Genomic DNA, 11,892 nt, shown 5'->3' with positions numbered 1-11,892 from the left:
TATTCACAGGCTGAGATAGTGCCAGAGTGGTGAGATCTGGTCATCAGGTTATCTTGTGGCATATCCATGTGTGTCCTTATCAGCTTCTTCTAGATTACAACCTCGGAGGGAACCTGGCCCTCCGCTATTCTGAGTACCGCTCGATATTCTATTCTTGGTCCGTTCTTCCTTTACACAGAAAGGGTAGTGGCCATCCTTTGTGTATCCTCTGTAAAGGGTAGTGTTTCTCCAAAGAGAGCGGAAATGAACAGTCTCGGCATTCATTCTTATTCCTGTGACATTTCAGTGCAACAGGACAAAACTAAGGTAACTAAAGATATTCCTATGGTTTTTGCTCTATGAATATAATCCACTTCAGTTCGGTTGTAGTTACCACAGTCAGACTCACACAAGAACGCACGCAGAGTTGTTTTAATTGCTTATAATCTATTTATTGCAAAACCAGCTACAACATGTTAACTTCTACATCTTAGTTTCACATTTTCATCAATACTTTACAGCCATTCTTTAATCATACAGCACCTATAGAAAATTACTGATCTATAGATGATCCATCAGGTGTCTTGCTTGATTACACAGACTTGGCCAGACCAATGTATTGAGACTGGGTGTCAAAGATGGCGTAGTACTGCCTGATGAAGACATCTCCCAGGATCCAGAGCTGGTCGTTGCCACCCTGGCCAAAGCCAGTGTTGCAGCCATAGTAGCTCTACAGAGAGACAGGAGAAAATGGATTTAACTTCCAAAATGTTCATGACTTGTTAACTTACAGACAATAATGCCATTCAGCACTGTTTGCACGTATGATGGTGGTGTGTGTGTGTGTGTGTGTGTGTGTGTGTGTGTGTGTGTGTGTGCGTAGAGGAGGGAGAAGGTGGTTTGGGGGTGTGGGGGGGGGGGCGGGGGTTCTGACCTGAGAGACATATGCAGATGCAGGGATGGTGAAGGCGTTTCCGTTGAGAGTGAAGGTGACGTCAGGCATGCTCTGGATGTTCTGGCAGTTGACTGTAGCCTGTGTGCAGAATATCACAGAGTAGACATTTGTGAGGCAGCCCTAGCAGTATTCATTGGTGTTTTGTAGTCCTACTGATGGAATTATGAACAGCAACTTTTACACAACATAATGGCTTATGAGGGGTGACAGTTTAATTATTTTGGCAGGCAGGAGATTTGAGGGTTTTTAATAGTGTCAGTGTTTTAATACAGTGTCATACATTGTATCCACTATGGATTGAAAAATTGGGAAAGTTTAAGGTAAAGTCAAATGCATGGTGTGACTCACCTCTCCGTATTGGTTTGTAGAGGCTCCAACCCAGGAGTTCATGTTCTTGATGTCACTGGTTGGGCCAACAATGAGGGAGGTACCAGTGTCAATGATGGCCTGGCAGCCACCAGTGCAAGCCACACTCTGTCCATTGATGGTAACACTGTAAGAAAGAATAGCAGAAAGCAGATCAGGCCAGGACGCCTCTTACGACTTACGTTTGCTAAGTTACTCAACTTTATGCCAAGAGTCACTTTTTTCTTTGCACCTGTCCATTTTGATCTGCCAGTAGGTGGCTGAGGTCAGGGGGATCCAGGTGACCTGTCCAGTGTAGTGGCTGGCATCAATACCACCGAAGATCACCTCACTGCCCTGCTGCTGGTTGCTGGGGGAGCAGGAATGATAGATGTCATATATACACTTTACTATCACAGAAAATAGCACACGCCAAACACTCCATACTATTTCAGTACCTGCTCAGGTAGACAGAGAAGAGCTGCTGGGACACCAGATTCTCCTTGACCATATTGTCAAAGACAGTCACGACATTGTCGGAGGCAATGGACTGGAAGGCCAATCCCAGGATACCATCAGCCTTCATGTTAGCCATGAAGGCAGCCTCTGTCTGGCTGAGTCCAAACACCTGGTTCTGCACAGAGATGCCACCCACCTGGACACACAAGGCAGCTGTCACTCACAATTCAACAGACCATAGCGACATGCCTGTTTGAAAAATAAGTCTAAAGAGAAGTATGCATTTTGTTCTGGGTGTTTTGGTTACCTCAACAGTGTCACTGGCCAGATATCCAGTCATACTGCCGGTGCCATACTGGATGGACAGAGGCTGGTTACCCCAGTGGAAGGTGGAGGACTGCGATGGGTTGAATTTCTTGTGGTTCTCTGCAAAGGAATTGTGTATTTTTCAACTGTGCATTTGAGACAATGTCAAGCAACTTGGACTTATTTGTGGAGTAACTGAAGTGAATGTGGGCTGCAATGCTAGTCTCAGTGGTAGGCTACTCACGGCAGGCCTGGCTGTTGCAGTAGACTGAAGGAATCCAGAGGTTAGAGGATCCAGTGTCAAAGATAACGCTGAAGGACTGGGGAGGGGTGCCAATGGAGATCACCCCATAGTAGGACAACTAGAACATATGTAACAGAGGTGCACATTAACATTAAACACATGACAAAGACCAACTTTGACCAAACTAAAAAGTTTGTATGTGGATCCATTTTGTGTTTTACAGTTTAATCCTTGTCCAGCAACAGTGAAAGAGGTGGATGTACATTTCACTTTACTCAATATTATCATCTGCCAGCTGCTTATGCATTATTAGACTTACAATTCAATCAGAAGATCAAAATCTACAAAATGTCAACTCTCTGGTCTGGACTTACATCAGCATCGTTGGTCATAGGCTCACTGCCAGACTGGTAGAACTTGGCCATTGGGCTGTATGGGTACTGCTTCCTGTACTCATCCCACAGCCCTTTCTCGTGCAGGTATTCCCTAGCAGTCTTTCCCTTGATCAGAGGAATCCTGCATACAGCACAGAGGACAAAGGATCAGCAAAATGCAAGGCTGTCCGTCAATTCCAAGCTGAGGAGACCAGGAAGTTAACTCTCGTCTCCTACTTGCAGGGTTGTGCAAGTTTGAAAAGGCTCGATAGATTAAAGCAAGACGGCCTGTGGTTTTCCCTCAGGATAGATAGAACGATTTTCTTACAACAATTCAATCAAGTCAAGTGTAAAATAATGTTTAACAAATTAAGGTAGAGGTTGCTTTTCAGGCAAGTCACACTTACTTGTGAAGACATTCAGAGAGAGCCACGAGGGCAGTGAGGACGACAAGCCACTTCATCATGGTTGGTTACTTTGCTGTTGCACTGAGTGAGTGAGGTCGCAGTCACAGACTCCGTCCCTTATATACAGCATGTCAAGGTTGCTCCCAAGGTGGGGCCCAAAATGCCCTTCCGCCTAATTCAATATTGTGAGAAATGGAGATAAGAAATATGTGATATGGTGATAAATAGCCTCTTATCTATAAGCAAATATCCCATTAAACAATCATAGTGATTTTATTTTTTGCTATAAAAATTTTATGTAAAATTCTTCTGTAGGAACAACTTGTAGGACCAACTTGTTGCACTATAGAGCAAAACTAATATTTTACTTGTTTTGGTATGTTAATTAAAAATTAAGAGAATTACAATTGAGAGAATTCTGCTTAAGTAAGTAAGTAAATAATGTGTATTTATATAGCACCTTTCAAAACCAGGGCTACAAAGTGATTCACAACAAATGGTGCAACAGATATGTAAAAGAAACTTAATAGAAATAAAGAAATAATGGAAAGGCAGACAATAAAATCAGAGCCACAGATAAAACAAATACTGACAAGACAAATCAATATATGAAGGTGAGTTTTGAGACGCCGTTTATAACAATCAACTGTGTTGGCTGATCTCACACTCTGAGGGAGGCTGTACCATAGTCAGGCAGTCATGCAAGGTAGCAACTTTGGAAAATGTGTTGGATTTAACCCAAATATAAAGTTTTGTGTCATCTGCATAACAATGATAAAAAATTCAACCAAAGCTGCAGATAATGTGCCCCAGGGGTACAAAGTCAAGTGTACAAAAGGAGAAAACAAAATAGGCCCGAGAATTGACCCCTGGGGTGCCCCACATGTCAGTGGAGCATAGAAAGAGACATGATCCCAGACAAGAGGAGAACCAGTCAAGGGCACAACCAGATATACCAACTCAGTCCTTAAGTCTATCAATCATGATGATCAGTGGTGTCTAAAGTAACACACTAAGATGGCAACTTCACTCTCGTCAGCAAGCATAAGAAGGTAATTTAAAACTCACAGGGGGACTGTTTCACTGGAGTGCTGCTGACGGAAACCAGACTGAAATTTGTAAAAGATGCTTAATGATGTGTGACAATCCATTCGTTGAAAGATTTGGGTGTTTTGCCTACTACAGTCCTCTATGAGAAACCTTCATTCAAAATAAGTAGGAAATACCATAAAAATTGTCAATTTTGGTTTCCATAGCTCAAGAACTAATTGGTTTAGCAATATGAATCGTATTGACGTAAGGTGGCAGAGGACTGACCTTTATTATCTGACTTTAAAATTAAGTAAATCATTTATACAAAGTTGGTACAAGATAAGTTTTTCATAGATTTGGCAGGCTATTAATATGTTGACGTTCAGATCAGGAGATTTGATGTTCAGAGTTTTGTTTAATGTTGATATCCACACTTTCCACATAAAAAGATATGGACCCAGACTACTTGTCAGCGTTATTTGATACCAATGTAACATACACAAAATATATATTATAGAGAACAATCAATTGAACACTGACATTTGTAAAGTTGTTTGGAAATCCATTCATCAAGCATTAAACATACTGTAGTCTAGCTTTGCCATGAAATTTTATTTCATAAAGGGGTTACAAAATCCCAGTTGAAAATAAATAATTTAAATGTAAAATATATTTATTAAATATATTTTGCCTTGAATTTATTTCAAAATGATCAACTCAAGTATACTGTGCTGGAGGTCACACATCATAAGGCAGTGTGCTGGTGTCTCTGGAACTGCCCTAAACTGGTTTATATCCTATCGTTCAACATCGTCCTATCGTTTTTTTGGAACAACTTTATTTACATTTTCACAATACAAAATATATTCAAGTTGGAACATGGTTACATGTACATACTGACTTATCACCCCCACCCCACTCTAACATAAACACCCACCCCCACCCACATCCTCCCATTCAGGGTCACACAAACAACCAAGGAGAAAAAAAAAAAAAAGAAAAAAAAATGTTACCAGCCTTGTCCTTTACATTTTTGGTACGTAAATTAACCAGTTTACATATATGACAGCTACAGATCAGTCAAAGGATAGAATTTCAAAATAACTAATATAAGGAGACCAGGTTTCATCAAACTTTTGGCATGATCCATGTACAGTATATCTGACCTTCTCTAATTTCAACATTGACATCACCTCCTGAATCCACTGCATAAGGATGGTGGCTTTTTTGCCTTCCAATTAAACAAAATAAGTCGATGGGCCAGCAGAGAGGCAAATGCAATTGCATTTCTTTGGTGACCAAGGAGGCCCCCCTCTGACTGGACTATCCCAAAAAATGGCAGTAAGGGGGTTAGGATTCAGTGTTGTATTGCATAGAGATGAAAAACATTCAAAGATTGAGGACCAGAAGCTGCTTAGAGATTGGCAGGACCAGAACATATGCCCTAGAGAGACCGGCGTATGATGGCACCTAGGACATTCTGGGCAATTTTGGACAATTTATCATTGGAAAAATGCAGGCGAAAAAATATTTTAAATTGTATCAGATTGAGTCTTACACAGAAAGATAAAGAGTGAATCTGTGAAATAATGGAGTCCCATAGTTCATCTGAGATTTCCTCTCCTATGTCTGATTCCCAAGCAGCCTTTGTGTTGTCCCACGTAGGGGAATATATGTTCTGTATCACATTGTACACTTTGGAAATTCGTTCAACAGGAATTTGATAGTGTTGATTGGCAGCTTTACATCATCAGCCTCGAAAATGACATGTGTGCCCCAGGGCTCAATTCTTGGGTCAATATTTTTCTCTATTTATATGATACCCTTGATGCAAATTATTCATCAGCATGTTATTGCTAGTACTTTTATGCGGACAATACTCATTTGTATCTCTCAAAGTTCTTATAATTGGTCCTAAACTCTTTCCAAACAAATTCAGCAGTCCCCAGGCTCTTTTACAAGCAATGTTAAGCCTGTGTCAAGCTGTCATCTTTTATCCAAACTTAAATTTTGAGCAACATGTCAAGAAACTGGTACAGTCCTGCTTTTTTCAATTGAGGAATATTGCCGAAATCAGTCCCTTTTTGTCTTTTCACAACACTGAATGGATTATTCATGCCTTTTGTGACGCTGTGTTTAGACTATTGTAATGCTTTGTCTACCTGTCTGAGTCAGTCTGCCTTGGGTCGGCTCCAATTAGCTCAAAACTCTGCAGCAAGATTGTTGACCGAGACTAAGAGTCACACATTACACCCATCTTGGCATCCTTTCACTGGCTTCCAGTAAAGTTGAGTTTTTATTTATTTAGGCATGACCAGGCACTTGAGTACACTGCTGAACTGCTGCATCATTATTACCACAAAGCCCTTTAGGTTTTCAAACCAAGGACTGTTGGCTGTTCCAACATCTAGACTGAAGTCAACGGGTTTGCAGTAATGACACCTAGACTGTGGAATAAACTGCCTCTCACTATTAGATTGGCTGAATCTGTTACTATTTTTAAATCACGTCTCAAAACACATTTTTACGGTTTCGCTTTTCTGTCTGTCTTTTTTCTCTGTAAAGCACTTTGTAAACTCTGCTTTTTGAAAAGTGTTATATAGATCAAGTTTATTATTATATTATTATTATTATATTTCTGGTGATCTTTTGGTATTTGTCATTTAAGAGAAATTCCACTGAAGATTTCTATTCTCATAGGTTCTTTCACATTTTTTTCTTCAGTTGTTTTCATTCATTAATATGAATATGCTTTGATCCTTGTAGGGAAAGGGAGGTCAGAGTCCAGGCTCAGCTACACAACAGAGAGGGTGAGGATTCAATGTGTTGCTCAAGAATACTTAAAGCAGGGCGGATTCTTGCCAACATAGGTGCTTGAACCTGCCTTCGCACGACACCACCCTGCTGCTCTGTTTGCTCACAAAATAAAATAAAATACATATCTTTGATATCATCAAATTGCAATGCCTGAAATTGTTGCACAGCAATTTATGTACAGTCACATGTATAGGCACAGGAATGTGTCTTTCTTTCTTTCTGTCTGTTTTCTTTTAACCATCCCAAGTGACGCAATTTGAAGATATCAAAGAAGATTACTTTTTCGCTAATTTTGAGAGCTCATTAAATTCATAAAGTCAGTAAACAAAAATCTAAACCAAAACCTAAAAGTCAGTTTCGGTGGAATTGCCCTTTAAGTGATATCTGCAGTAATCAGATGTTAGACACGTGTCAGATGCCTTTTAATATACATTCAGTTGTATAGAAAGGTCATGAATTTGTTCATGAACGTAAAGGCAGTGAGACTCTGATCATGACCTTCAAGATCACGATTACAACCACTTGACACTTCATTGCACAACAAGCACTGTGCGACATTATGTTTATTCAAGCAGCATGAACTGAACCCTACACGAGTACATATCAAATTATAATCTTGTTATCATACTTTTATTTGCAAATATTTATACATTTCCGTTGATAAACACAAAATGAAAATTAAATAGCGTAGTGTTTTAATGATTCACAAATAGCCTGCCAGGGCCCTTGTTTTCTATCAAGTAAAAAGTTAATGATGGCTGATGTCTACTGTGGCACTGTGTAGCAAGTACATTGTCTTAGCATTCCTTTTTGGGCCTTGAGGTGCATTAATAGAATCCAGACAAACAATAGTGCATAGTGTACACAAATGAAGAATATAGTCAGTAAAGATGGGATACGTATTTGTGCTCTCTCATAAATTATTGTTCAAGTCTTCACGTTGAGATGCTGCCTCTGCTGTGCTCTTCTTCATTTGGATTTTGGGCGTCCATTAAAAGTCCAAATTTTTGAAGTCGTCAGTACATCTGTATCTGCTATCAGCATACCTGGTGCACACCAAATGGGAAAGACAAGGGCAGGTGTGATGTTGCCTTTTTCCTGGATAGGGCACCTGAAAGTGGGAATAAGATGGGGATAATCTGAGACATGTAGGATTTTGTCTGACGTTTTCAATCCTTCATCAACTTGCTGGCAAGTGCAGCTGCAGGTCTCAGAAAGCTGTTCTTTAAAGATCAGCATTCAGAGACAGACATTGTGTTAGCAGAACTAATTGTTGCCATCTCCAGACGATCAAAGTGATGTATGGCTCCGATTACTTGATTCACGGTAGAGTAGATCAATAGACTCTGCAGTTATCAGCAGCTTTTCTAAAGCCCCTGCCAACCTGCCAGCAGTTGATATCATCTTAATTTCTGCTAATACAGAAAACAAGTGTGGGTGAGAGAGAGAAAGAGAGCGAGAGAGAAAGAGTATGTGTGTGTGTCTGTGTGGTGTAGCAGAGAGTGAGATGCAGCAAGATTAGTGACAACATATTTCTCCTCACCTTGTGGCTAAAGGGGTGGCATTCGTCCCCTTCCACACCTCTTGGGACACACATCCTCAGACCCCTCAGCCATAGACTGACAGCACAGCACTGTCCAAAACCACACTGTACGTCTCTTTCACAGGCCTGGAAGAGAGAGAGAGAGAGAGAGAGAGAGAGAGAGAGAGAGAGAGAGAGAGAGAGAGAGAAGAGAGAAGAGAGAGGTAGACAGAAAGGAAGACAGACAAATTGAGAGAGAGAGTCAGAAGAGTGTTCTTTTGATGCTGGATTGAATCTATTTCATTTTTATTTATGCTAATATGCTCTTATGCTTGTGCAGTGAAAGCCATTTTATCCATTGCCTGTCATCTCCCTAATCCATTTAGAACTGAATTTCAATCAGCGGACCGAATAATTTCCTCTTGTTTGTCCAGTGTGTTTGAAGGGGCGAAGGATGTGGTCTCCCATCAGTCATTTGTAATTAAATCACACAAATGAACAGCCAGAGAGAATCGTGTTATTTGCATATATACAGTTCGCATATCAGTGGAATGAGGAAAACAAACCAGACATGAAAAGTCAAGGGATAGTAACGATTTGAATGTATATAGAGAACTTTGAATGTATGTACAGAAAGCTTCCTATTATGTAGTTATGGCTACAATATTACATAATGAAATTCTGCTTGTACACAAGACAACCCATCGGTTATTGCATTCAGACAACTAATCACAAATATTGATTAGATATGAACCTAAAAGCTGATAGATAACAAATACATAGATAACAATTTGTTTTTGTTTTTTTGCCAAATACAGTGTCAAAGTAAGAGTGAGACCTCCCACTCACCCCTGTGATGACGGCTCCTCTGGTCCCGCCGAGAGCCACCAGGAGGATGGACAGCAGCACCGCCCTGGAGCCCATGGCAGCAACAGGAGAACTGGACTCTCTCCTCAACACCGTGTTCAACTACTACTGTTCGCACTTTCTCCGGCACCTCAAGTCATGTAGGTTCCCAGGACTCCTCAGAGGGGGGAGCCACACACTCTCCCTCTCTTTATCCTCTGCCGACCCCCCCCTTCCCTCCCTCCCTCCCTCCCCATGTCTAAAGCCTCCCCACGCCCTCTCTCCTCCTGTCTCCTCAGGATCTTCGTCATCTTATTCATCCGGATGAGGGCTGACGGAGGCTCGCAGTAGTTCCCTCTACTTATAGATCTTTGCCTGTTACGTAACGTCCAACCAGACACCGTATATTTGCTGACAGGGTTACCATGACCCAAGTGGGTTCAAACACAAACACAAACAATATAAAACTGATATTCTGCCATAGATTGTATTTCATAAAATAACTAAAATGACACCAGCTTGTGAGTAAAAGGGCTGATATAACCGACACAACGGGGGCTGAGCACAGGTGCCAGGGAATAATTGAAATTGTGAGGGCAGCCAGGACAAGACAAATCAACGTCAAAACAATCTAAGTGGTTTATTGGAATTACCACCGGCTGACTGATGGACAGGGGCTTCATATAAGGTATTTATAGGTTGGAAAGTGATATTTTTGATCTTATTATGGGACATGTATTCCATGATGCCATGTAATGTAATAGCTGTCATAAACTTTGTCTGTCCAGAGTTGAAGTGGGATGTTCTGAGTTTGCAAGTCACCCATCTATCCACCAGAGACAATAAGGCCTAAGGTTAAAAACTGAACTAACCTGCTTTGCCACATAGGTTCCTCCAAAATCAGTGTGAGGTGTATGAGCTTCATGACTTGTATGGTGTGCATGTATGGCGTAACTGTAATTTATAATTTGACAATAAAACTTGTTTTTTATCTTTTGTGTTTTTGCTGAAGTCTGAAAAATGTCTTTTTTCTGCTGTGGGAGAAAATAACTTGGTCCCCTTTTTGTCAGGCCTTAAAGGGAGCTTCCTTTGATTACTCTCTCTTTGATTGACTATTTGCATTTACATTTTTACAAACAAATTTGTCCCAATTTTCAAACTTTGAGCAAAATACTTTTGGAGAGAGGATAGGTCAAATTCCTCCTCACTAGACCTTACTGGCCTAACTTGTTCGGCTACAGGGTGAAGCAGACTGAATGGATAGCAGAATATGAACAATGAGCCTTATTTTTTGCAAAATTACATAAATAATGGTCATGTACATGAAAAATGGGCAGCCGTGATATATGGCAGGGTGGTGATACACTGACTCTGAGTCACATCTCTATTCAGGGTCCAACTCATTTGCTGATTTACTGTGGTGCCATTAGTTGTAAAGTGGCTATAAGCAGCAAATGGTGGGATCCAGAATTTATGCCAAACCCCCCTTTGGCACTAGATTGAAGAATGTTTTTTTGCGTGTGCGTGTGCATGTGTGTGTATGTGTGTGCAAGAGGCAAAGAGAGAGAGGTTGAGTATTGTATATGCATGTGCACGCATTTGCATTTGTATGTGTGTTTGTGCATGTGTGCTTGTGTGCGTGTACGCTCGCACAGTGATGGGCAGCAAGGTGTCAGTGGGAGCAGCCAGACTCTGATTTAAGCGGTGAGGAGAGAAATATGAGTGAGAGAAGAGGAGAGGACGAGTGAAAAGATAGAAGAATTAGAGGAGAGGAGGGGCAGGATACCCCATGGGTTAGTCAGCAGGACATTAGGCTGCTGCTCTGCAGGTGATGGATTCCTCCGATGCCCCGGCCACATAATTACATTCACCCATTTCTGCCCTGTCAGCAGAAGTACTGAAGCCTCACCGTCTTGGGACAGGCAGCAGAAATCATACAGGGAGGTGAGACCTGGCAGTGGCCTTCAGCCACCTGCAGGAGAAACACATCAACAAAATCCATCAGCACCAGGCTGGGAGCAACAACACTCCTACTTTGTACTCATGATATTAATACTATATTTTATGTTCAGTAAAAGAGAGCATGTGGAAATCAGGGAAGTTAATCATTATGTTGGTAAATGTTTCACGTGTTTGTCATGGTTCCATTGTCACTGATGTACTGATGTTCAACTCTGCAATGATTACTGTGATGGTAGTGAAGCTGGTCATGAGTTTCTTTCTGGGCATGATTTCAATTCATATTGATGAGGTCCGAGTGGGCGTCAACACTTCACATCTCTGTTGACTCAATGATTCATGATGGAAGAGCATGTGACCTACTGTAGTTTCTTTAGGTGACTGCTGCTGCAGAGCAACTGCTTCAGCTGGAGTTTTGAGTTTCATCCTTGTGACCTGGGCAAGGAAAGGGAACCGGCTTGCCAAAACAGATTATATATTGAGGAGGAAAAAGAAATCATAGCCTAAGTTAATGTAGTTTATAATCATGCAGTTCTGAATATCAAAATCACTTTTTCACCCTGGCAGGGTTTCATTATGTGACTGATTCAGTTTAGAAAATAACTCCATTTGACTGTAGTGACTGGGGTCATAACCACATAGGCCTA

The 11,892-nt window shown here is 41.1% G+C and overlaps 2 protein-coding genes across 2 annotated transcripts; both read right to left on the bottom strand.

Moving 5' to 3' along the window:
* Positions 1–493: 493 nt before the first annotated feature.
* On the bottom strand, positions 494–3,128 carry LOC139914824 (pepsin A-like). The gene is made up of 9 exons (XM_071903233.2): positions 3,070–3,128; positions 2,663–2,804; positions 2,289–2,406; positions 2,046–2,164; positions 1,738–1,934; positions 1,533–1,649; positions 1,283–1,427; positions 914–1,012; positions 494–709 (listed from the first exon to the last, which is right to left on the bottom strand). Exons 1-9 carry the CDS (start codon positions 3,126–3,128, stop codon positions 572–574), a joined length of 1,134 nt encoding a protein of 377 aa, XP_071759334.1. The 3' UTR covers positions 494–571.
* Positions 3,129–7,831: 4,703 nt separating this feature from the next.
* On the bottom strand, positions 7,832–9,364 carry prok1 (prokineticin 1). Its single transcript, XM_071903263.2, has 3 exons — positions 9,290–9,364; positions 8,462–8,587; positions 7,832–8,029 (listed from the first exon to the last, which is right to left on the bottom strand). The coding sequence occupies exons 1-3, from the start codon at positions 9,362–9,364 to the stop codon at positions 7,910–7,912; spliced, it is 321 nt and encodes a 106-aa protein (XP_071759364.1). The 3' UTR covers positions 7,832–7,909.
* Between the last annotated feature and the right edge of the window lie 2,528 nt (positions 9,365–11,892).

Source organism: Centroberyx gerrardi, chromosome 14, assembly GCF_048128805.1.
Source record: "Centroberyx gerrardi isolate f3 chromosome 14, fCenGer3.hap1.cur.20231027, whole genome shotgun sequence".
Taxonomy (NCBI): Eukaryota; Metazoa; Chordata; class Actinopteri; order Beryciformes; family Berycidae; genus Centroberyx; species Centroberyx gerrardi.
Note: the sequence above shows the minus strand (reverse complement) of the source record. Positions and strands in the feature narration are given on the sequence as shown.

Bases quoted from the DNA above. Each gene is read 5' to 3' on its own strand.
- LOC139914824 (XM_071903233.2), bottom strand. From the start codon at position 3,128: ATGATGAAGTGGCTTGTCGTCCTCACTGCCCTCGTGGCTCTCTCTGAA. The intron at 2,407-2,662 runs GTAAGTCCAGAC...CATATGTTCTAG, and splicing joins CTATGACCAACGATGCTGAT to TTGTCCTACTATGGGGTGAT. The intron at 2,165-2,288 runs GTGAGTAGCCTA...ATTCCTTTGCAG, and splicing joins CTGCAACAGCCAGGCCTGCC to AGAACCACAAGAAATTCAAC.
- prok1 (XM_071903263.2), bottom strand. From the start codon at position 9,364: ATGGGCTCCAGGGCGGTGCTGCTGTCCATCCTCCTGGTGGCTCTCGGC. The intron at 8,588-9,289 runs GTGAGTGGGAGG...TCTCTCTTCCAG, and splicing joins GAGGAGCCGTCATCACAGGG to GCCTGTGAAAGAGACGTACA. The intron at 8,030-8,461 runs GTGAGGAGAAAT...TCCCACTTTCAG, and splicing joins GCCACCCCTTTAGCCACAAG to GTGCCCTATCCAGGAAAAAG.